The sequence below is a fragment of the Helianthus annuus genome, chromosome 1 (genome assembly GCF_002127325.2).
Source record: "Helianthus annuus cultivar XRQ/B chromosome 1, HanXRQr2.0-SUNRISE, whole genome shotgun sequence".
In the NCBI taxonomy this organism is placed as follows: Eukaryota; Viridiplantae; Streptophyta; class Magnoliopsida; order Asterales; family Asteraceae; genus Helianthus; species Helianthus annuus.
In genome coordinates, this window is record NC_035433.2 from 136,330,559 (window position 1) to 136,356,222 (window position 25,664).

General features: G+C 34.6%; 1 protein-coding gene and 1 long non-coding RNA gene across 4 annotated transcripts; one reads left to right on the top strand and one right to left on the bottom strand.

Moving 5' to 3' along the window:
- Positions 1–849: 849 nt before the first annotated feature.
- Positions 850–7,161, bottom strand: LOC110940199. Of its 3 annotated transcripts, none has more exons than XR_002592902.2 (5): positions 6,958–7,161; positions 6,696–6,857; positions 4,103–5,566; positions 3,849–4,004; positions 850–911 (listed from the first exon to the last, which is right to left on the bottom strand). It is a non-coding gene; the product is annotated as an uncharacterized LOC110940199 (long non-coding RNA). The 3 variants fall into 3 exon arrangements; XR_004862282.1 differs by lacking the exon at positions 850–911 and adding an exon at positions 2,143–3,102; XR_004862271.1 differs by lacking the exon at positions 850–911 and having other exon boundaries at positions 2,143–4,004.
- A 1,148-nt stretch (positions 7,162–8,309) lies between these two features.
- Positions 8,310–12,609, top strand: LOC110879785. Its single transcript, XM_022128316.1, has 3 exons — positions 8,310–8,491; positions 9,805–10,814; positions 11,325–12,609. The coding sequence occupies exons 2-3, from the start codon at positions 9,805–9,807 to the stop codon at positions 12,505–12,507; spliced, it is 2,193 nt and encodes a 730-aa protein (XP_021984008.1). The 5' UTR covers positions 8,310–8,491; the 3' UTR covers positions 12,508–12,609.
- The last annotated feature ends 13,055 nt before the right edge of the window (positions 12,610–25,664 follow it).

Consider the following 25,664-nt stretch of genomic DNA (forward strand, 5'->3'; position numbering starts at 1 on the left):
GGTACCCTAGGTATCTCCTCCGGGTTGTAATCAGGCATTTCTATCTGGTTTTCTACTTCCATGGGTTGGTCAGGATTTTGAGGTTGGGGTGCTAGCATTTGTTCCAGGTTTGGATCAGCAGCAGTGGTTGCTAAAATATGGATATTAGCGATACCCCTATTGAGCATATCCTGATTATAAGCATCAGTCTCTCTTTTTGCTGCGGCTAACACTCGCTGTTCCTGCAACTTTTTCATTCTTTTCCTACGCTCGTGCGCTCCCCTACTGAACCATCCCCCCTTTTTCTGAGGAAATGGCTCTTCAGACTGAGCCTTAAACACAAAGATTCCTTCTTCTGTGTCAGCAGAATACCCCGAGAGGGTAGGCTGAGAAGAGGAGGTGCCTTCGCTCCTAGGCGAACCAGACAGTTGACGATAGGCGTCAGAAGGTCCTTGGTCGCTCATACTGTAAACTAACAAATAGTCAGATAACACATAGCAAGAAATACAATTATACACGTATTTCCATAATTTATTTCCTAACACTTTGAATTTTGATGTCAGCAGAACACTTCTGTGGCTGAATCAGTGGCATAGCTCTGATACCACCTTCTGTCACAACCCCCGATCCCTAGTTCCCGGGAACGGGCGGCCGTGAGCCAGTTTCGGTGGTATCACATTTATTTATCCAATTTGGCAGCGGAAATTTTCATCAGGACCGTAGTTAGGAAATATTTAATCAGAGTAAACCACCATGTTTTATAACATTAAACATATGGGTAAAACCCAAGTTTTCAATACACACATTTCATAGGAATAAATCCTATTTATTTAATAAAAACATCCGTTTTATTTTTAGGTAACTTTATTGCCACTTTTCCAAGCCTCCAGTGCTGTCCAGCTGGCTTCTATTTGGCTTTCACATTTTGTTACCTGAAACGCGTTTTAAAAACATTTTGTCAGTGGGAAATACTGGTGAGTGAATCCCAGTTTAATCAGGTTTAAATAAAAAGTCACAGTGAACAGTATTGAGGGCGATCCCGCAATTACATTTGTTTCCAAGTTATATCAATTATCACCCGTTGGTACTGTCGACACCCGACTTGTGGAAATGTTACTCCTTAACCAGGTTGTAACCAATTTTGTATACAAAACCCCAACATACCCACGATAATTGTATTCTTACAAATACTCAATAACTGTCATTCCATGAAAAGGTATTTAAGGTTTTGTAAAAACAGTTAACAAAAAGAGGATTACTCACAAAAATGAGCATATAAAAAGAGGATTAACTCACATTGCTGTTTTAGGTTATTCTTTAGGGTTTCCTGGTGAATATCTAAAATTTACACAAATGCACGTGTGTTAGTATAATAACCCATTTTAACATTAGTAATACCCTCCCCGAGACGGCATTCCAACGACTACGTCGGGCAGAACCACGACAGCCGTTACGAAACCCTAGATCAATCGGGCAGCGTATCTAATACGTCTCCAGGGGTTATAATACTTACATCATAGCAGAACCTCGCTATTTTAGGGGGTATAATGCCCGGGTATAGTAACGCCACTACAGAAATTGTGATTTAAGAAGTGAATTGTGAACGAATTGTCGACCGAAGCCGATGGCCTCTATTTATAGGGTCTGATCTTGACTTTCTCGCGGTCCGCGTAAGATAAGGCAAGGCTTTACGCGGCCCGCGTCAACATACCGTCAACGCATAGCTTGGCTGGGTCAGCGTGTAGGTCCGCCACGATGATGACACGTGTCATCACCGGGCTGCGCCACCATTTGAGACACTCGCGGCCCGCATCAACTAACAATAACCTTTACGCGGCCCGCCTAAACTAAAGAAATCAAAGGAATCCGGTTACACCTTCATACGGCCCGCGTAAAAGGTTGGGGTGGGTCTATGCGGCCCGCCTCAACTTGAATAAACTTATTTTATTTTTATTTTATCTATTTTGGGCTCGGTTTTCACATACGGGGTGCATATAAAGATATATTGATACATTTAAAGATATATTAGGGTGTCAGAAATATTATGAGGGTGTCGGTTTTACCGAGGGTTGTTATAACAACGGTCCCAACTTAAAAAATAACCAATAGTGGTCCCACCTTTTCAAATAATGTAAACCAATGGACCTTAACTAACAGAAAAGGAAAAGAGAACAAAAAGAAATTAAGGTTTTCTTAGTAAAGGTCCATTGGTTTACAATATGTGAAAAGGTGGGACAACCACTTATCATTTTTGAAGTTAGGACTGCTATCGGCCAACGGCTAATAGTTTGGATTATTAAAATCCATTATTCCTAGAATAAAACGGTAATTTTCCATGTGAAACAATGCATCTAATTGCTTTTCCAGAAAATATTAAAGATCACCAATTACAAATACAAATATGGCCAGTTATATTATGGACATTTATTAATTATAATATATAACACAATCATTTCACTTTTTTAAATCATGCTACCGCCACCACAGCACCGGTGTAGCCACCGGCCATCTCCTTGAACATCCAGTTTCATCTAGCTTTTAAAAAAAATTAAACCGAACAGGACGCAAAACAAACAATATCATCAGTCAAGTAACAAAAAGAATTTGAGGGCAAAATTCTTCAATTAGTTACTTAAATTGCTCAAGCGATCTTTTGAATTTTGATAATAGAAGAATGATTCTATTTGATTTATCGGTTCTATAATAAAACATCAACGTATTGTTATTGTAGTCGAGCATTTTCTTTATCCTAATAAGCCCAATAGCACGCATATAAATAAAAGTAAAAAAACTTGGCTATCAAAACCGAGCGCCAAACCAACACCAACAAACCATCACCACCACAGAACCTCTCGCCAACACCTAGTTTAGCACCACAACACCGCCACCTAAACCACACCACCATAGCGCCGCCACCTAACCGCGCACACACACTGTATCTATTTCACCCACATAATTTTTCTTGGTTCTGACCATGGCAGCCCCTAGATCCGCCACTGCCGTTGACGAAATGGCAACAGGTATTTTGTCATTGTCTTTGTCTCTCCAACTCACCTTCTTGTAGTGATAGGGGTGGCTAAACCTATTTTATAGTCTAAGACGAACTTAGAGATCGGGAGCTTTCTGTGAAAATATAGCAAATTATTAATAAAAATCTTTATTTTTTATATGAAGTGCATCTGATATGATGACATATCAGCAACTTCATTCAACTTTGAAATGGCAATTCTAGACATCAGCAACCCTATTCAACTTTTAATTAAACCCTTATTGCTCTACAATGCATCTCACTATTAGCTAAATATTTAGACCAATTTGGTTGCTCCTCTAGCCACACATGCCCTCTAAACCAGCAACCACAAACACGATTCCCTTACTTCAAGCTAGCCACAGGTTTGTACATCAACCCTCAGTCAGTGTGACTGGTTCAGTATTGAACGCTCCTCTAATGACATAATAAAATTAATTATTTTAAAAATAGTAATTGCTCATTATATAAAAAATAAAGATCTCTCACTATCTTATTAGTGCGTTCAAGAAATATAAAGATAGGTGATGTATGGCAAATTGAAGTCCTAATTTTAAAGCAAACACTCATAAAACATCAACATTCATTTGTTAGATAATGTCCCAATGTGTCTAATCATCGTGCATTCAAATAAAAGCAACTATTTCATGCATGATGTTGATTCATAAACAGACATAAGACCACCACATATGAAATTCAAAACTCAAAAGATACAAATCAACTGGAAAAAAAGAAGCAGCAAAAAAAAAAAAAAAAAAAAAAAAAAAAAAAAAACCAAAGACAATAATCAAAGAATAAAACCAAGGCATGAATTAAAAGGAAGACGCATATGAAGACTGACCTGAAGAACCCTAAACCTCCTACCTATGTAAATCGCTGCAACTTTAAAGCCCTCTATACGATTAAAAAAAAAAACCCATTTGTGGAAGTCGTTCTAGGGTTTGCGGAAACTGGATGATTTCTTATGCAGTTTTATTTTGTGATTCTTGTGTTGTAACTGAGAAAAAGAACATGGAGGATACACTTGTTAGCTGAGAGGAGAAAAGGGAGGAGTAAGAGTAAGTATACAAAGGAGTGAAAGAAGGAGAAACTCACCTCAAGCCTAGACTTCGGAGAATTGTTTACCACAAATCCAAAAGAAGAAGAAGCGTAAAAGAAGCAGGGTTAGAAATTAGAATTGAAGAGAAGGCTAATTTGAAGATAAACCAGAAACAGAAAATGTACCTGCCCTTCTAGAACTCACCAGTGACCGGAGTGGATTGTAATTTGCAAGGAGGGCATTTGTGTAAATATGTTGGTGCACCGTTGCACCGACCTTTGTCTTTAAGAGTTATATATAATAGTTACACTTTTTCCCTTATTTTAAGCTAACTTCCCTCACGATTTTTTAATGACTATAACTTTTTATACGTTAATATTTAAATTACAATATCCAGGGGTGAACGCAAACTATAGGGACCAAACATGCATTTAACTCATTCCCCAAACTCTACTCAACTTTTGCTTATTTAAATAATAGTTACACTCTTTCCCTTATTTTAAGCTAACTACCCTCACGATTTTTAAATGAATATAATTTATACGTTAATATTTAAATTACAATATCCAGGGTTGAACAAATAACTGAACCATTAACCAAAACCAAATAAAAAACAGACGGAACAGAACCGAAAATTTACTTAACCAAAAACCGAAATAACTTAAAATCGGTTATCGGTTTTTTTACCTTTAGTTAACCGAAATTAACCAAACTGAAACCGAACCACTCATATATTTTTAGCTTTAATAGCTTCATTTCTTGTATTTATGCCTCTATTTAATGCACTTTTAATTTTAAAAAAAAAAGGAAAATTAGCCAAAGTTTGGTTTTGGTTATAAACCAAAAATTGAACCTAACGGAAAACCAACACCTAACTAAATAAACCAACCAATTTTTTTTTTTTTTTTTTTGAACGGCAAATTTGGATCATATCCACCTCCACTAGGCATAATGCCTATACACCAATTCAAGAGGAAACCCAATAAATTTGGGAAAACCCTGGGAATCGAACCCAAGACCTGTTGGTCTCAAAGCTTTATCCCACCCCCAAGATGCCACTAGGCTAGTAGGCTATAAAGCCATGGGCAATAAACCAACCAATTAACTGATTGGTTTGGAAGATCGATTAATTGATGCCTTTAGGTTTTGTTTCAGTTGAGGTTAATAACCAAACTAAACTGAACCACAAACACGTTTTAAAGTATATGTGTTCTCTGTCCTATGGTACGAACACTCATGTAGATATAATATGACCTAAGATTGGGCCGAGAAGGTTCGATTTGCTTTAAAGATTGGGCCAAGAAACCTCCGTGAGAATTGAGATATATAAAAAGTATGCTTTTACTTTTTTTTTTTTTATTATTCAACCTTCGAAGCCTCATTCGAAGCTCTGGATTGCGCTGCCGTTACTCCCACCGACGTTGACAGCCGCTAGATGACGGAGGATCTTACGCCGCCGTGATCCCATTTGCTTCGAGTTTCTTCTTTCCCAGGTAACTATTATCTCACAAGAACTCTACCTGCACAGTTTCACTATTATATGATTTGGGAGTGTGTTTAATTTCAGTAATTATTATAAAAGTGGAGTCTTTTTTTTAATCATATCTGGAAATTAGAGGTGAGTTGAGATAATGCTGGTTGTTCAGCAATGAATCATGTGATCTTCCTTATAAGACTACATCTTCTTCATGCAGATTGATGCACATGTTGGAGGAGTGAATGACTTGGCCTTTGCTCATCCGAACAAAATGTTGTGTGTTGTTACTTGTGGGGATGATACGTTAATAAATGTATAAAACAATATTGATGATAAGAGCGATGTTCATGCAATGGCCAAAACAATGTTGGAAAAGTTTGAAGAGAAATGGATTCAGTTTTTACCAAGGGTTACTGAATATTTAACTATTACAGTTGGCAAATCTTTTTGTAAATTCTATCATATACAGAACTCATAAGTATGAACACTTGCAACATACAAGAAAACCATAAAAGCACATGCACAAGCTATTCTACAAACATATCACTGGGTTAACACCACTAATTTGTATGTTGAGTAGAGGTGACAATTTCTAACCTATTTATTTTTGAATGGAGTAGTTTAGGTTATGCCTTATCTTTTAACAAGTTAAACATGTCAAAATAAAGAACTATAAATTACTTTTACATTTTTAGTTTTAGATATTAATTCTAATTAAAATTGTGTATTTTTTTTATTTAGTGTTCTATGTAATTTATTTATAAAATATATTATTTTAACCCGTGTATCACACGGGTAACTAACCTAGTTATATAAAAAATAAAGATCTCTCACTATCTTATTAGTGCATTCAAGAAATATAAAGATAGGTTGTATGGCAAATTGAAGTCCTAATTTTAAAGCAAACACTCATAAAACATCAACATTCATTTGTTAAATAATGTCCCAATGTGTCTAATCATCGTGCATTCAAATAAAAGCAACCATTTCATGCATGATGTTGATTCATAAACAGACATAAGACCACCACATATGAAATTCAAAACTCAAAAAGACACAAATCAACTAGAAAAAAAGAAGCAGCAAAAAAAAAAAAAAAAAAAAACCAAAGACAATAATCAAAGAATAAAACCCAGGCATGAATTAAAAGGAAGACGCATATGAAGACTGACCTGAAGAACCCTAAACCTCCTACCTATGTAAATCGCTGCAACTTTAAAGCCCTCTATACAATTTGAAAAAAAACCCATTTGTGGAAGTCGTTCTAGGGTTTGTGAAACTGGATGATTTCTTGATTTCTTATGCAGTTTTATTTTGTGATTCTTGTGTTGTAACTGAGAAAAAGAACATGGAGGATACACTTGTTAGCTGAGAGGAGAAAAAGGAGGACTAACAGAGTAAGTATACAAATGAGTGAAAGAAGGAGAAACTCACCTCAAGCCTGGACTTCAGAGAATTGTTTACCACGGATCCAGAAGAAGAAGAAGCGTAAAAGAAGCAGGGTTAGATTAGAATTTAAGAGAAGGCTAGCTTGAAGAGAAACCAGAAACATAAAATGTACCGGCCCTTCTAGAACTCACCAGTGGCCGGAGAGGATTGTAATTTGCAAGGAGGGCATTTGTGTAAATATGTTGGTGCACTGTTGCACCGACCTTTGTCTTTAAGAGTTATATAATAGTTACACTTTTTCCCTTATTTTAAGCTAACTACCCTCACGATTTTTAAATGACTATAACTTTTTATACGTTAATATTTAAATTACAATATCCATGGGTGAACGTAAACCATAGGGACCAAACATGCATTTAACTCATTCCCCAAACTCTACTCAACTTTTGCTTATTTAAATAATAGTTACACCGTTTCCCTTATTTTAAGCTAACTACCCTCACGATTTTTAAATTACTATAACTTTTTATACGTTAATATTTAAATTACAATATCCAGGGTTGAACAAATAACTGAACCATTAACCAAAACCAAATAAAACGGAACCGAACTGAAAACTTACTTAACCAAAAGCCGAAATAACTTAAAATCGGTTATCGGTTTTTTTACCTTTAGTTAACCGAAATTAACCAAACTGAAACCGAACCACTCATATATTTTTAGCTTTAATAGCTTCATTTCTTGTATTTATGCCTCTATTTAATGCACTTTTAATTTAAAAAAAGAAAAAGAAAAATTAGTCAAAGTTTGGTTTTGGTTATAAACCAAAAATTGAACCTAACTGAAAACCAACAATCTAACTAAATAAATCAACCAATTAACTGATTGGTTTGGAAGATCGATTAATTGATGCCTTTAGGTTTTGTTTCAATTGAGGTTAATAACCAAACTAAACTGAACCACAAACACGTTTTAAAGTATATGTGTTCTCTGTCCTATCGTACAAACACTCATGTAGATATAATATGACCTAAGATTGGGCCGAGAAGGTTCAATTTGCTTTAAAGATTGGGCCAAAAAACCTCCGTGAGAATTGAGATATATAAAAGAGTAAATTATGTTTTTTCCCCTTGTAGTTATTCACTTTTACTATATTAGGCTAAAATAATAATTTTTAATATATCTGCCCCCATGGTATCTATAACTAACAATTTTGGCCCCTAAGTCTAACCATTTTAGCCCCATGGTCTCTATAACTAACCATTTTGGCCCCTATAATCTCTAGACTTAGGGGCCAAAATAGTTAGTTATAGAGACCATATGGACGAATATGTTAAAAATTCTTATTTTGTGCTAATATAGTAAAAGTGATATAACCGGGCCAAAAACGTAATATACTCTATATAAAAAGTATCTAGGTTTCCCTGCTGCTTTTACTTTTTTTTATTATTCACCTTCGAAGCCTCATTCGAAGCTCTGGATTGCGCTGCGGTTACTCCCACCGACGTTGACAGCCGCTAGACGACGGAGGATCTTACGCCGCCGTGATCCCATTTGCTTCGAGTTTCTTCTTTCCCAGGTAACTATTATCTCACAAGAACTCTACCTGCACAGTTTCACTATTATATGATTTGGGAGTGTGTTTAATTTCAGTAATTATTATAAAAGTAGAGTCTTTTTTTTTTCCAGTTAGCAATATCAATATCGGTACTCTTGGATGTCAAAATCTGTTCTTTTTTCCTGATTAAGTTAGTTTTATTGTGATGGTTCCGTGTGGACATTAAAATATCATAGTTAATTAATGCTGCTTTAATGAACTTTGAATTATTTTACAAATTCTGTGTGAGTGTTCTTTGTATTATAAATAAAAAGTGGTTGTAGGTGTTTGTTAACGGAGGAGATAGAAAGTGTTGCTGTTAGCCTGTATATTTGAGGGGCACTATTCACCCTATATAATTTTTAGGAAAAATTACAAGTTTTGTCCTTTATCTTTATGCCACTTTTCAGACGGTGTCCTTTTTTAACGAATGTTGACAGGCGGTGTCCTTTACTAGGTATTTTGTTGCAAGTTTAGTCCTTTAAACCCAACCCAGTTAAAAAACCCTGTTAATTGTTGGGTGTAAATGACTAAACTTGCAACAAAATACCTAGGTAAAGGACTAAACTTGCAACAAAATAACTAGTAAAGGACACCGCCTGTCAACAATTAACAAGGTTTTTTAACTGGGTTGGGTGTAAAGGACTAAACTTGCAACAAAATACCTGGTAAAGGACACCGCCTGTCAACATTCGTTAAAAAGGACACCGGCTGAAAAGTGATATAAAGATAAAGGACAAAACTTGTAATTTTTCCTAATTTTTAAATTTATTATTATTTTGAAAGTGGTTGTGATTGGATAAGAGTGTGAATTTCTGACACGACCCGTTTAGGTTAACGGGTCGGGGTCGCGTCAGTTTCAGGTTGAACCCGTTTCAGGTTAACGGGTTGACCCGTTTAACACATTTATATAATATTATATTTTTCTATAATATGTTTTATGTCTTAAATTTAATGAGGTGTATGTTTTATGCCATAATTATAACTTAAAAGAAGAGAAATTAAGATAAGATTTTATAATTTAAATATAAATATATAATTGTGTTATATACGTTTGTGTTTTTTAAGTAAATTTTAATTTTAATATATTAATTTCAGAAAAAAAAAATTCGGGTTGAACGGGTTGTGTTCGGGTTCATAGATATGATACGATTTTCGGGTTCGGGTAAAATTTTCAGGTTTGGGTTGGATTGAATCCGCGAACACGACCCGTTTAGCACCCCTATGAGTGTATTTATAAGGTAGAAATGGTGGAAGGGATATGAATGCTCTTGTTGTTATGATGAACTTCGTAGATGGAGCCGCGACAAATTTCTTGTGATCAGAAGTTACCTTCCCTCTCTGCAAGTCACCAGTGGTTTATTGCTCAGAACCTAGAATCCCATACCCAAATCTTTTACACCCTAGGCAACCAGCAGAACTACTATCACTGTCGAATCAATGAGCTCCGGGGGAGACGAATCCGGGCATGTTTCCACGGCTGGGTTGTTCTCTCCAACCATCCTGACACCGTTCTGTGGTCTCTTTGGAACCCGCTCACCTCTAAGTTGATTCGTCTTCCACCTTTGATTCATAAAGCAAAACACTCCCATGAATGTTGTTTGTCAGCTCCTCCAGATGATCAAGGTTCGGTTTTGCTGTTAACAACAATCGAAGTCCCTACCATTGTTTTCTGTCGGCTAGACACTACAAGAAAGAAATTTAAATGGATTCAAATGTCATATGCTAAACAGCTACAGAGCATAAGCGGTGTAGATGATTGTTTTCTAGTTACTCCAACTTGTTGCAACGGTAAAGTGTATGCCATGACCACAGGCCCTTATTATTGCTTTGTCATACATGTTGACATTGTGGTTGAAGGTAAAGACGTTGTGATAAATCTATTGCCGTTTGTGGAAATCCCTGCCACTTCTTACAACCGTTGTCCTTCCCATAATAGTTTCGACACCATCCGCGCTTTTTTAAAAGGATCCTATATGGAACTGTTCTGCGTTGCAGTATGTTTTAACGATGAAACAAGGATTGGTAACGTGTATTTGTTTAAACTAGATGTTACTAGTATGACTTGGGAGGAAATGGTAGACCTCAAAGATGCTATATTTTTTATAGAACTTGGTAGTGATTACTCAGCATGCTACTACAATTCTACAGTTGATTCAGAGTTAGAGGGATATGTACATATTCTTGGCGAGTCGGGAAAAGTAATGTACTCATTCCATGCCAAAGATAAAACCATGTCCATATCTTCTATGCCTTGTACAGTACTCGAAAGCCAAGCGTCTGCATGGGCAATGCTTGAATGCAGGTATTGCATATAAATATTTTGTGATTAATATTATATAGTGTACATTTTTTTTGAGTAAACTGCCATTTTGGTCCCTGTGGTTTGGTCAATTTTGCCACTTTAGTCCAAAACTCAAACTTTTTGCATCTGGGTCCCTGTGGTTTCAGTTTTATTGCCATTTTGGTCCAAAATTAAATCAGGTCATATTTGTCTTATAAAATCCTGTTATTTTGTCATTTTCTGCAGGGGCAAAATGATCATTTCTTTTTTATAAATAAATACCATATTTTATAAGACAAATATGACCTGATTTGCCCTTGAGGAAAATGAAAAAATCGCAGGATTTTATAAGACAAGTATGACCTGATTTCATTTTTGGACCAAAATGGCAATAAAACTCAAACCACAGGGACCCAGATGCAAAAGGTTTGAGTTTTGGACTAAAGTGGCAAAAGTAACCAAACCTCAGGGACCAAAATGGCAGTTTACTCTTTTTTTTATTTTATATATTATCGATAATATTTTGTGTAGGTTAGAAGTTGATCATGTTGAATCTAAGCTAGAAGAAAAGGACAATGATACCGAGCTAGTAGTAAGACCAGTTAAGGGTGATAACATTGAATTTGATATCACAACAGGTGAGTCACAGTCACACCTACTCAATATTCCGGTTCATATTTTGGAAACGATTATGGAGCTTTGTGTTGGTATCGAGTACATAAGGTTTCGTGCTACATCTAAACTTTGTTATTTAGCAACATCTCTGGTCAACAAAACGACATTAAGCAGATTGCAGATGTACTCATTAGTTTCACCATGGTTGGTGGTGTTAGACAATTATCAAGGCATTGTCACTCTAATAGATCCGATACGCAGTGATAGGTATTATATAAAAGTTCCGCAAAAACTAAAGGGTGATTACCAGATATATTGTTCCAAGTATGGTTGGTTGCTGATGTATCAACTGTGCGGACCCATGGTGTTTTTCAACCCGTTCTCAAATGATATCCGTGAGCTTCCACCGGCACCTTATTTACAAACCTTTTGTTTCTCAGCACCACCTACTTCTGCCGATTGTATGGTTGTTGGGTTTACCTCATATCCGAAATGGTATGTAGTCTATCACATTGTATCTCGGGACTCTGCATGGCGTAAATTTCATTTGGATTTTGATGGTGATGGTCCATCTTCTTATTACTTTCCAACATTCAGTGGCCGGGATGTTTATGCCTTGTGCGAGAATAAAGGACTTGACGTTTTTATAGACATGCTTAAAGATGATGACTCTTGGGAGACTTTCGTAGACAAAGCACCAAAACATAGTTGTAGATCTCCGGCACAGTACTTTCTGTCAATATGTGGTCAACATCAATTGCTAGTTGTCGTGGGTAAGTTTGGAGAGTCGGTTGAGGTGTTCAAAGCAAATGAGTATACAGAAGAATGGGAGAAAACAAATGGGTTGGGAAAACACATGATTTTTATTTCTGATACATCATGTATCTGCCTTGACGCCAAATTACCAGAAATGGAGAACAAGATCTACTTTCCAAGATTATTATGTAACGGGGGCACCAAGATAGTGTTTTATTCTCTCGAAACATGCAGGTACCACACATTCGATGACAGAAATATCCGGGAAAGTTTTGGTGCCGATTTATTTGGAACTAAACTTCATTGTTACCCTCATACATGGATTGAACCAAGTTGGTCCTAAGATATATGACATATAATGTCTGTTCAATGCTAAAATACAATATAATACTTATGACTTGGGTAGTTGGTGTCCTTTTTAACTAAATTGTCTTTCTTTTCTGTATATAACTGAATGGCTGAATTATGATTATAATAGGTTAGATATTATTGCTTTGTTGCAAAGTAGGTGTTCAAGGACTATAAGATTGAAGGAACCGTTGACATTGTTGTGAAGTGTAATAATTGCTCAACATTTTCACAACCAGGGGCGGATCCATGGGGTTTTTGAGGGTTCCCGGGAACCCCCTCGGTTTGGAAAAAAAATTGTGGAAAACTTGCATGATTTGGAAAAAAATAGTGAGAATCTAACAAAAGAAACCTGATGGAAAAAATTCATGGATCCGCCACTGTAATCACAACTTAATTGATGCAATGGCAATCTTCTATATTATTGCTTTTTATTTTCTATAATGTTGTATGTAAGATCTTCCTAGTTGCAGATATAAATTAGATTATATTGATGCAACATAATTACTTATAAGTATAATTAGATTATATTTAATAACTTATAAAATTTAACTGTTTTTAAAAATCTAAAATCACAGTCTTGTTTATTTATTTTATTTTATTTTTGTGAACTTGCAGATATAAATTTTATAAAAAATGATATATTTTTTAAATTGTTTTTTATCTAATATTATCTTATGTCCTTGTAATTTTACATTCATTATTATGTAATATTTCTTTTTTAATTTTTAATAACTTTTTATATTTAAAATACTAAAGTTTAAAAAAATAAACACTTTTATTATTTATGATAAATTTTATAGAATAAATTATAACCTAAGTCATGTTTATTTAATTATTTTGTGATAAATTTTAAAGAATAAATTATAACTTAATTCATATTTATTTGATAAAAAATGGTAGGTTGGGTTGTTAATGAGTGTGAAAAGTTGGGTTCGGTTGTGTAGGTGGAAGAGAGAAATTAATTTTTTATTGAAAGTTGGGTTAGGTTAAGTTATGAATGGAGATAGTCTAAGACTACAAGGGTCTTCTTAAATCCCATGACATGAGCTCATGCACAATCTTGAAAATGAACTTATATAGAAGTACTAAACCACAAATATAGTATTAAGTTTTAACTATTTTGTAAATTTGAAAATAGGGTATTGCTAAATGTACTATCATTTTTCTAATTCTTAGAGAACGTACTTTGCTCATGAAGTTTTAAATTAAATACAATCAAATCTTTTATTTTTTAATTTTTTTAAAAATTAAATCCACTTTTAAGTTTTTAAACAATTCAAGTTTTCACTTAAAATTCACCCTATTATGTCAAATTAATAATTTTTAACGTTTATCCAAAACTAATATATTTATATTATTGTACATGTTTAAGGCTCGACTGGCCTAATTTAATTTTATCCGAAAAAGAGAGACGTATGTAATAGTTTGAATATTCAATATATCAATTTTCCTTCAGGGTGTTCTCTTTAAGTTTTGGGATCTATAACTTAAATGTTTTGTATTTTTGTTTGCCCCGTCATAATGCATGTCTGCCATTTTGAACTGTTGCAAAACACGTCTGCCAAAAATGATTTGTGTTACTTGGTAGGGGGTAACTACCCGAGCTAGAGTAAGTGGCCGTGAGTTCGGGCTCGGCTAATTTATTGTTTCTGAATAACTTTATTAATTTATTTCTCTACAATTATATTATATTTTTTATATATAACATATTATATATTCTTTAGCTATTTTTGTTATAATAATTATACATATAATAATAACTATTATCATGTAAATACGCATTTAATATATTTAAAAAATATAAATAATAAGCTTGTTTAGGCTCGTAAACCTACTCGAGTTTGAGAAGTGAAGTTTGGGCTTATTTATTAAATGAGCTTATTTTTAGGCTTGAAGTAGGGCTCGGGCTTGGTTAAACTTGGTTATTCGAGCTTTTAGCAAGCTGGTCTCGAATAACTCACGAGCGGTTTGGCCCATTTTCACCCATAAGTACAAGTTCTATCAAAGTATGCTTTCTTTACTTCCTTAATATACCAAGAAAATTTGGGCAATATATCGTAGTAATTAGTAAAATGATATCAGAGAGAATTAAATTTACTCTATGTTTTTTTTTTTTTTTTTTTTTTTTTTTTTTTAATGTAGCATGGTAGAAACATACCGGCAAGTAGAGCACAGTGAAGTCCTGCAAACAAGAATTAAAGTGTGTGACATAAACAAAAATATAAACACAGAGATACCCGAAGTCAGAATAACCATTTTTTTAATTAAAATAAACTGTTGATCAGTTCTGTTTTAGGCATAATGGAAAACATGAAAACATACCTTTGATTGCATCGGTACAGGCCAGCAGAGAATCCAGATGTAGATGCAGCAATGGTGTTTGACATAGTTGTCAGTTTGGTCTGCTTCCTCCTTAGGGTGCAATCTAATGATGGTGACTAAGAAAACCGAAAAGGGTATCGGCCGTAGGAGAGGGAGGTCGAACATTATGATGTTATGGCTAATAGGGTGTCTGATTGTGTAACTGTCTAACCCCTTAACCTCCATATAATTCTCCTTATATAAGCACCCAGGAGGAAACCCTAATTAGTTAATAAGGGTAATTGGGCCCATCAACAATTACCAACTAATTATTTAATAGGATTATTATATATTTTGATCCATATAATGTAAATGATTATAATGGCTACCAGATTAAATATAAAATAAATATATTTAATCTTACATTCTCCCACTTAGCCGAGTAATCATTTACTATGAGTGTTAGATAAGCCTGATCAGGAGTTAACACTCATTTTAGCCTTAAACAAGTACTATAGCAGAAAAATACAGCCGTTGAATCATTATGCGACTCAGGACCCCCATTAATCATACTATAGCCTTAATTTAAAACCTAATCGTTATGATCAAAATACGCGTAAGCCCTTTGTTTGATTTGTAACTATATTTGTCTATATGCCATTATGCTAGCTTGACATATTCTTAGAGACATACAAAATCAAACTGATGAGGAAAATTAACTAATACTTAGTCATTCATAGTACGATATGCAATTGCGCACGACTATTAATTAATACCCGTCTATGAGCTCTCTTAATAAGACTTATGGGTAATAGCCCTTCAGTTATAGGATCCTTAAGCATATCATGAATGTATTCGATACAAAACTTAGTTTCCTCAATTCGTTCATAAACGAATAATTAATCGCGTATCGAAACTTAATGCAGCACCTCTTGAACTGTTACTGTTCAAGGAGTTATGGTAGCTGACTTTATCACACTAATTCTTCAAAACATTAATTATATGGAGTTAATAAACTTATGAGTCCACTGATAAATTTCCAACAACATTTAGTGACTATATTATGTCGTTATAACTTAGGTTGTTTATATCAGTGCATTATGACTCCTCCATGAAACAGGTTTTGTCTGCTGACATAAAGATATACCCGAAATTACATTTTATAATCTTTGAATATCACAAAGTTAGAGTAATAAACCGGTTTTAATTCTCACTTCTTCTTTAAATTGTAGTCTCTCGTTTCTTTTAAAGATATTGTAATACTCCATTAGATGCTACACATTAATCTAGACATATCTAGTGTGTTGCAATGTGAGTAATATCTAAACGAGTATAGACTTAAACTTACATAAGGCTTCTAATTAATGAAGCATAAGGAAATAATCTCATTTATCCTATTATCCTCTAAAGGAGAGCAGTATTTTGTTACATATGTAAGGACCCATTTAACGTTAAACTTATAGAACGAAACTATTGTCCCATTGGGTCTATCTCGGTACGTTATGATATCTATTACATAAGAGACATCTTTGAGATCTATTATATCAAAGTTTGTGTTAACAATGCTTTGACTTATGTAACATATGCTTGTCAAATGTCATCTATATAGACAAGTTTATTTTAGTTGCTCCCACTCATCTTGAGGTAGGTACATTAATCCACTTGATTCTTGATGAAAATAATTACGTTAGCTTTTCATCACATTATGATGTTTGCATTAACCCATACATGGATATTATTGGCTTACAAATAAAGTGTTCTTTAACCTTCAGTTTGAAACTTTAGGTTGTTATCTAATGAACATGTAAATGTGTCAGCCATTTGTCATGGAAAATTATTTATAATGTTCATCTAATGTAGCTTTAAACTATTATAAGCTACTAGAACAGTGATGATCCTCAAAGAAATCTTTTGTTAGATATGTAATAAAGATTCTTTAATAATTTATCTCTTCCTGAGTACAACCTTTGACAACCAATCATGCCCCTTTGTGTCTTAACGCTTATATTAGGATTTGATTTAGTTATGAACACTCTTAGGTAATTCAATCAAATCCCAAACGTTATAAGAACACATAAAATCAGTTTTACTAGAAAATAGTTTTATTTCGTTCAGAGGATTGATTGACACTAATGGCTTAATTTGAAGAGATAAGATCAGTAAACTTTTCCAAAATCCATTTCAACTTCAATTAGGGAGGTTATGTAATCATCAAAATTAGTAGGCTTTTAAACCTAGATGACCTCTTGAGTTGATTATTGGGTTTTAAAAGTTTCAGCTTTATGGATTAGCTCTTGGTTAGGTTGCTATCATTTTCATTCTAAGTTTGTAAGGGTTGGTGCAGTATGGTATACAGGAGGTGTAATCGGAGTTAAATTCGTAGTGAAATTTAATGACACTCTTCCCCCCGCCTCTTGTATTCCTTGCAAGTCATGATAAGGACTTTGACTGCTCCTACTGACCTTAGAAATCTTTAGGAACTCAGCATGCGTAGGGTCAATGTGTAACGACCAACAAATTCTAATAGAGAAACAAGTTAATGACGTTAGTCGTTGTAGTTTCTCTTGTTGAGGATTATGTTAGTTTAGGTAAGAAATCTAAGTGCTCCCACAATTAGGCAACAATGAAACTTTTGTAAGAGTAGCATTAGATTTAAGGAGATAAGGTTTGATAGAACAGTGTCGTGATGGAGTGATGTCTTGTACAAGAGGTGTAAATTTAAAATTTTCACTCCCCACCTCTTGCAACTATTGCAAGTTATTATTAAGACACTTAATGCTCCCACTGATCTTTAATATCTCTAGAATGCTACAAGAGAAGTTTCAATGAGCTACGTGACGTGGGAACCTATCACATATACGTTAGACTTTATTTGATTTCTTTAATGTCCAGATATCATAAGAAACTTTAGGGACATATTTAATAGAAATCTGATTAACTACATATATGAATAGAGTTCTTCTAAGACCGTGGGCCATATGCGACAAAATTTAGATACAAGTTGATAGTCTTTCAAATGATAAATGAATTATGTCTGAATATTCCATTTGGAATAAGTTCCACGAATGTTAATGAATGACTTATGATGGACCCATGCTTATTCCTTAAGCCAAGTCATATTTTAGGGCTTTAACGTCATGATTTAAAATCACTTAAAATGAGATTAGATGAAAAAATCATCCTCATTAACCATGTTATGATTTCTCATGAATTTTGGTTCTAATGAATGAAATTTATAAGTCACATTTTCCTTTTGTCAAATTCTCATTTGCATGATGACAAAAGTTGTGAAAAGTAAGGTATCATCTAGTTTCATCTTAGTAATGTTTCTATCCAGATATTTAGAACAAATAAAATGAGAGTTTACGGTAAGTGTGACTTTATGTTGACTATGCAAACCTCACAATCTTCATATCTTTGCTTAATTATGATACTATATTCTGATTAATCAGAATATATAAGGTATCGAAAAGCGTTGTTTGAAGACTGCTTATTATGGCTCTTATAGCCTTAACATTTAATTTTGTCACTAACTCTCGTGTTAGTTATTTGTCGAGTTCTGGTAAGGAAACGTATGGAACTAGAGTCAACTAATCATGTGTTAATTGGAATATTAAAAATTATCAGACTTAAATATCATTAGGAAGTTACTATCTAATTAATTTATCCAACTATTCTTTAGAATAATGGATAGTCTCGTTGCTTATGCCTAGTCTAATGACATAATTATGCAGTGAGATTTTTCCCTTGAAGAACCTTAACGTTGGGATTAGCACTTGTAATTTGTCTATGGACCTTAGAACAATCCTCTCTTAAGGTTTTAGTGGTTGTAAGGTGAATAACATCTTATTTTCCAGTTTCAAACATTTATTTCTTTGTACATATGTTGCTTATCAACACACTCATTATACTTTGGTACTTTTGAGTGTTATAGCTGATTTATAATGCATCAAATTGTACAAATGAAAACTTAGTATGTAATGTACTGGAAAATGTACTTATTTCCATGCGTAAGCCCTTAACTTTATGGGTCATGGTATTGTACATTATAATATATTCACATATACCACTTAACCTTATAATTTATAATTTTAAATGAAGACATGCACCTTAGGAGTTCTAGTGATTATTCCACAATTATAGATTAGTCTTAGGAAAAACTTAATCTGGAATAACTTTAGTGATAGCAATTATGTTAGAGAGTTCTTGATTATCATAAGAGACATCATGTTCGATTTATCCTAATCATCATGCTCTACTTTTCTTCTGTAGTGCCTTATCAGAAGAGAGCAATAGGGTTATCGTGTCTTAAGAGATAATCAAGGATTTAATTTAAGAGCTAATTCTTATAGAAACTTTAAATAAAGCAAAACATTTTAGGCTTAGGAATTAGAGTGGATGAGATATAGACTTATAGAAGAAAAATATAGTGAGCAAAAAAATTATGGGTACTAAGAATAACGCAGACAAAATGATCACAAAAAATTAATTGAGGATCATTAATATAAGGATCATTATGTGAAGAGGTGGTGATATGTCTATTACTAACATCAAAATAATAGACTACTTAAAGTTCTACTTAAACGAAGACAAAACAGCTTTGGCCAGAAGTGTAATCATTTAAGCATGTGTGCAAAGTGGTTGTAACAAATCAGCTTTGGCCAGAAATTGAGACAATCACTTTAGTTATACACTTGTTAAGTATGCCATCTATGAAGGAATTAAATCAGCTTTGGCCAGATATTAAGACATTCATATTTATGATGCACACTTAACATGGCTTTCGTAATACTTGAACGATAAGTAGATGTATCAAGTCAGCTTTGGCAAGAAGTGATACATCAGAAGCTCATTCAAGTTAAGCCATTTTGGTTTTGTAAAACATTATTTGATCCTCATTAATTAACTAATTAATTACAAAAACCAATCATTTAATAGCAAACCACCCGTTAGCGCGGATCGAACTCCGCGGTGAGTTCGCTGGGGGTTGCAGGGGGACAGCGTGCCCCCGCACGGGGTTCGGGGCGGAGCCCCGAACTAAATCTTAGTTCACATTAAACAGCCTAAAATAATGAGGTTTCGAGTCAGGTTTCGACTGAGTTATGAGATCTCGAGTCAGTTATGAGGTCTCGAGTCGCAACCTTGTTGTCACGAGTCGGAACCATGGTCTCGACTACTATATCTTATGAGATCTCGAGTCATGATGAGGTCTCGAGTCGCAACCACGGTCTCGAGTTATGACGTTATGGTCTCGAGTCGAGACCTTTGTCTCGAGTTGTAGACCTTTGAGCCCTTATGATTTCGAGTCGAGACCTTATGGTCTCGAGTCGAGATCTGTTGGTCTCGAGTTGTGAAGGTTTAAGGACCTGATGATTTCGAGTCGAGACCTTATAGTCTCGAGTCGAGACTGATGGTCTCGAGTCGTAATCTGATGATCTCAAAGCTTCCTGTTAACAGCTGTGAATGTGAAAGCATAACTGAAAATTCGAATTCTAAGGGATTATGAGATATTATTTCCTGTTTTAAGATGATCTAATTTTATCAGCATATTTCGAAAATTATAACTGTTTATCTAATAACAGTTTTCGAATAAACTTAAAAAATAAAATTGGATCAAACATGGAAAAAACACTCATTAATCCTAAAACATTCCAAAACATAATAGAATTTTCGAATTTTCCTAAGAACATGATTAACCCTAAAAAACATAAAAACATAAATTCTGGAACCCGAAACCTGAATTTTAATAGTTTTTCTAAACAGATTTCGGTCAAAACATAACCCAGTTGAAATCGAGTGAACATATAATTAATCTTTTTTTTTTTCCGAAAACAGAGATCTCGAGTCGATCTTCATGACTCGAAACCGGCTGTCACCGTTTTAAAGTTACAAAAAATCCGTTTTCCAAGTTTCAATCCCAGAATTGTGGATACGAAAACAGAACTGACTAATCAACATATGCTCTGATACCACATGTTGATCAGTTCTGTTTTAGGCATAATGGAAAACATGAAAACATACCTTTGATTGCATCGGTACAGGCCAGCAGAGAATCCAGATGTAGATGCAGCAATGGTGTTTGACATAGTTGTCAGTTTGGTCTGGTTCCTCCTTAGGGTGCAATCTAACGATGGTGACTAAGAAAACCGAAAAGGGTATCGGCCGTAGGAGAGGGAGGTCGAACATTATGATGTTATGGCTAATAGGGTGTCTGATTGTGTAACTGTCTAACCCCTTAACCTCCATATAATTCTCCTTATATAAGCACCCAGGAGGAAACCCTAATTAGTTAATAAGGGTAATTGGGCCCATCAACAATTACCAACTAATTATTTAATAGGATTATTATATATTTTGATCCATATAATGTAAATGATTATAATGGCTACCAGATTAAATATAAAATAAATATATTTAATCTTACATAAACTTTATTAATAAGTCAGAATACATCAAAACAGAAGGTAGACATGCAACAAGCTGCGCCGCCACCCCCTTCTAAATAACCATTGCATAATAAATGGAGTTTTAAAGGATTGTTGATTTACAATAAATACAATTTCCTCAAGGTCTTCATTATTGTTGTCGGGTCTTAGCACACTCATGGTGTAGTATTCAACATCTCTTAACCACTGAAAGTCTGAAACAAACTAAGAACCAATTATAAAATGAAGGATTTTTAAAGGGGTAAAATGCCAAAATAGTCCCTTAGTTTATGTTACTTTAGTTTAAAAATAAAACTTTTTGTATCTGGTCTCTTACTTTTTATTTTTGTTGTCATTTTCATTAAATTGACAAACTGCATTAGAATTTTTCTATAAATTTCTCCGTTTTTGTCATTTTCCTCATTCTAATGAAGGGTAAAATCGTTATTTTATGCTATAATATATTTTAGTTAAATGAGGAAAACGACAAAAAAGAGGAATAAGTTAATAGAAAATTCTAATCCAATTTGCCAATTGGATGAAAATAGCAACAAAAATGAAATATCAGTGGTCCAACTAAAAAAAAGTTTTATTTTTGAACTAAAGTAGCAAAAGTAGCCTAAACTTTGAAAAACATTTTAATTACTTTTAAAAAGGTGAAATTTATAAAGTTTTAGATTACTCTTTTGAAAAAGAGGTATAAAAAGTAAAAAGAGACGTCAATTTAAATTTAGCCTACCCCTTTAAAATTACCTTTAAAAAACAACGCTTATTACAAAGAGAAAAAGGAACAAAAAAATGTGATTGGGGCTGTTAAACCCCATCTCTTAAACTTCCATGCAATGGGATAAATCCCCTTACCTATTAATAAAGAGAAAAGGAATAAAAAAATGTGATTAGCTCTTGAAAAGTGGTCCCCATATATGCAGCCATTAACGCCCGTTAACGGCATGATGAAGAGGACGATGCCCCCCCCCCCTTTTAGCGCCCAGAAAGTGAGTTAGGGACATTGTAGGGCGCCAAAGAGGATGAGGTGACAGAGGGTGCAGAACCACACTCGCCGGCCTTACTGTCATCGGGCCTTAACAAGTCTAACCCAGGTGATAGAAGTATTTTTTATCAATAAAAAATCAACTCCTGAAATAGTAAAATAGCTAAAAGAATAACCAACTAGATTCATTAGGGTTGTCCAAAAATCTCGCAGCTTGCTCGGATTTAGCTCGGAAAAAGCTCGCTCGAATTGGCTCGGTTTGAAACTGAGCCGAGCCGGCTTGGCTCGATTAGAAAGTTAGCCTAGCTCGGCTTGTAACGGCCGGATTGGCTCGATTTGGCTCGCTTGTTAGCTCGGCTCGACTTAGCTCGAATTACTTTACTTATAATATGTTTTATTTTTATATACATTATAATATGTTACAAAAAAAAAACTGATTATTATTTACATGTATTTAGGAGTGTAATTTGATATCTATGACATATTTGAAGGTTGATTATCATACTAAAGAACTAATTAGAGTAAACTGCCATTTTAGTCCCTGAGTTTGGTCACTTTTGCCACTTTAATCCAAATCTCAAACATTTTGTATCTGGGTCCCTATGGTTTCAGTTTTGTTGCCATTTTGGTCCAAAAGTGAATTCAGCTCATATTCCTCAAATTAAATCCTTGTTTTTTGTCCTTATCTTCAGGGGTAAATTGGTCATTATCATTTTATTATAATTGATTATTAATTAAAATTATAAAACTAAATAAAAAGTTTGACCGCTTAGATCTTCATCTTCCCCAAATGAGTCACAAGCAAACCCTAATCCAAACCCCATTCTCTGCAATCATCATTTTCTCCACCCCATTCTCCTCTCTGCAACCATCATACGCATACGGAGGCTGTAAGGGACAAATTTAAGGAGGTTATACAGTTCAAGGATTTAAGCTAGAGATCGAAGATCTGACTCCAGGTTCAGAAATAGTGAGCTTCTTGGTTTGATAGAAATTTTTTTTCGAATTCATGAACATGCTTTGCTATCTATTTCAGGCTTCTATACGATTAAAATTCATAGGCAAGAATTGTATTTTCGTTTAATTGGTTGAGGGGGTGGCTGCCCAACCGGATGCCACATGACATTCACTAAAGTATTTTTTTTATCTAATCGCAGCTTAGACATATATACATATGGAAACAAATTGTAACACAAATAAAAGCAAGTGGTGTGGTGGAAGTGAGTGTGCGTTTTACATGGGCAGACATGGACACAACCCTGTCTCGGGTCATTTGCTTTCTTTGTTTTCTTTTGTTTAATTAGGAGTGTAATTTATACTATACTATATAGTTATTAAATTGGCAAACTCTTGGTTTTAAATGGGCTTTTTCCTTCGATTTGTTTTTTACATTGTCCAAACTTTTGTAAAGTTATTTTTTTTCTTTAGATTCTTTTAGTTTTTTTTTTTCTTCATTTGTTGGATGAATGCATGTAACATGTCAATATCGTAATGAGCCAAATTGATAATTGAAAATGCAATAATTAGAGGTGAAAAAAAAAAACGACAAAGGAGCGCATACAAGGTAAAGAAAAATAGTTTCATTTGTTTGGTTGAGAAATTGAATTGCAACGTGTTAACTTAATGGTGAGTCTGGTTTGCGATTTAACGTTATGTCCTGTCGACGCAACGCGCTGCGGGAAAAAATCTAGTAGGTCTATAAGGGTAAGGTTCTATATTGCAAGAACACGTAGAATAAAATAAACTACTCATTTTTTCAACTCTAAAACCTAAAAAGTAAATGAAAATGTTACAAATGTAAGATTTATTGTTTCTCGCACTTGAATTCAAAACAAAAGATGAAAAATTTTCTGTTTTTATATAACCTATGCATTGCAGGTTATTTGTAGGTTAAATTACTCACATGGCTACATGTATGTAGACTATGTGTAAATAAAAAATATATATAGTTTAATTATGTATATATAATACACCTATAAATGTTAGAAACATAATATTTAAAAAATATAAACTTTATCCAAAAATTTAGTGATTTAAAGTTTTTTTTTCTTCACAATAATTAGTCCTTTATCAATCCTCATCCATAGATCTAAAACGTGTCTGGAATGCCGATTCGAGTAACAGTTTTTCAGTGCAGAATGTTAAAAAGATCCTCATCAATGATCGGTAATGTTAGGAGGGTCCATAATATGGTTTGGACCGGGTGGGTTCCCTTAAAAGTGAATATTCATGCTTGGAGACTCGATATGGATCGCCTTCCGACCAAGAAAAACCTTCGCAGAAGAAATATTAACGTGGGAGATGGCTCGTGTGTTCTTTGTCAGTCGGTAGAGGAGTCGGCCTTGCACCTTTTCACCGGGTGCATTGTGTCGAGTGGTGTGTGGCAAGGGATAGAAAAATGGTGTCGTTTGGGTCCGATCTTCCATTTTGATATCAAAGACATCTTCTCCTTGCCTTCGACGATTCCAGGTACTAATACGAAGAAGAAAATTATTAGAGGGATTGTGATGACGACTTGTTGGGTCATTTGGAAGTCTCGTAACAAGGCGGTTTTCGAAGATGCCAAGCCTCGGGTTTGTGATATGATTGCATGCATCAAATCCTGGTCTTATTTGTGGTTTCGTAGTAGATCTAAAGTCGATAACATTTTTTTTGAACGGCCAACAAACTCAATCCCGAGCACTCTCGGGGCACCCACTGGACAAACGGAGTACTCCGAGAGTAACCCGAGTCCACCACCAATTCCGGGGAAAACCCAGTAATCCACCCGCCCGTAGGCACGACAGTGAAATTACCGGTAAAACCCGTTTGGCTCAAGGATCCAACCCAGGTTTCCCTGGGTCTCCTATCATTGCCCACCAGTGCCTCACTCTGCACCAAGTGGGAGTCGAACCTGCATCTCTCAGGAGAAATACAAACCATCCACCACTTAATCTAGAGATCATTGGCCTAAAGTGGGAAGGATTGGTGTAGATACCCAATGTATATGTTGTAATTGTTTGTTTTGACGGTCCTCTTTTTGGTGGGTTTAGCCGTTTTCTAATGAAATTTAACGTTAAAAAAAAGATCTAAAACGTGTCTTCGATACTAGAGATATAAAAAACGCCTTTCTAAAAGATCATATATATTAGAGTTAAATGCCATTTTAGTCCCTGTGGTTTGGGCCATTTTGCCAGTTTAGTCCAAAGGTTTCATTTTTAACCTGTGAGTCCAAAAAGGTTTCACAGTTGCCATTTTAGTCCATTGGGTTAACTTCATCCGTTTTTTCTGTTAACGAGAAGGCCAATTCGGTCATTTTATATGGCTGAATTGCCCTTTTAGTTAACAGAATTACATACAAAATGACCAAATTGGCCTTCTCGTTAACAGAAAAAACGGATGAAGTTAACCCAGTGGACTAAAATGGCAACTGTGAAACCTTTTTGGACCCAC

What these genes read in the sequence shown, in the direction of transcription:
- LOC110879785 (XM_022128316.1), top strand. Translation starts at nt 9,805, where the DNA reads ATGGAGCCGCGACAAATTTCTTGTGATCAGAAGTTACCTTCCCTCTCT. An exon ending in TGGGCAATGCTTGAATGCAG is followed by an intron (nt 10,815 to 11,324) that starts GTATTGCATATA and finishes TATTTTGTGTAG; the next exon opens with GTTAGAAGTTGATCATGTTG.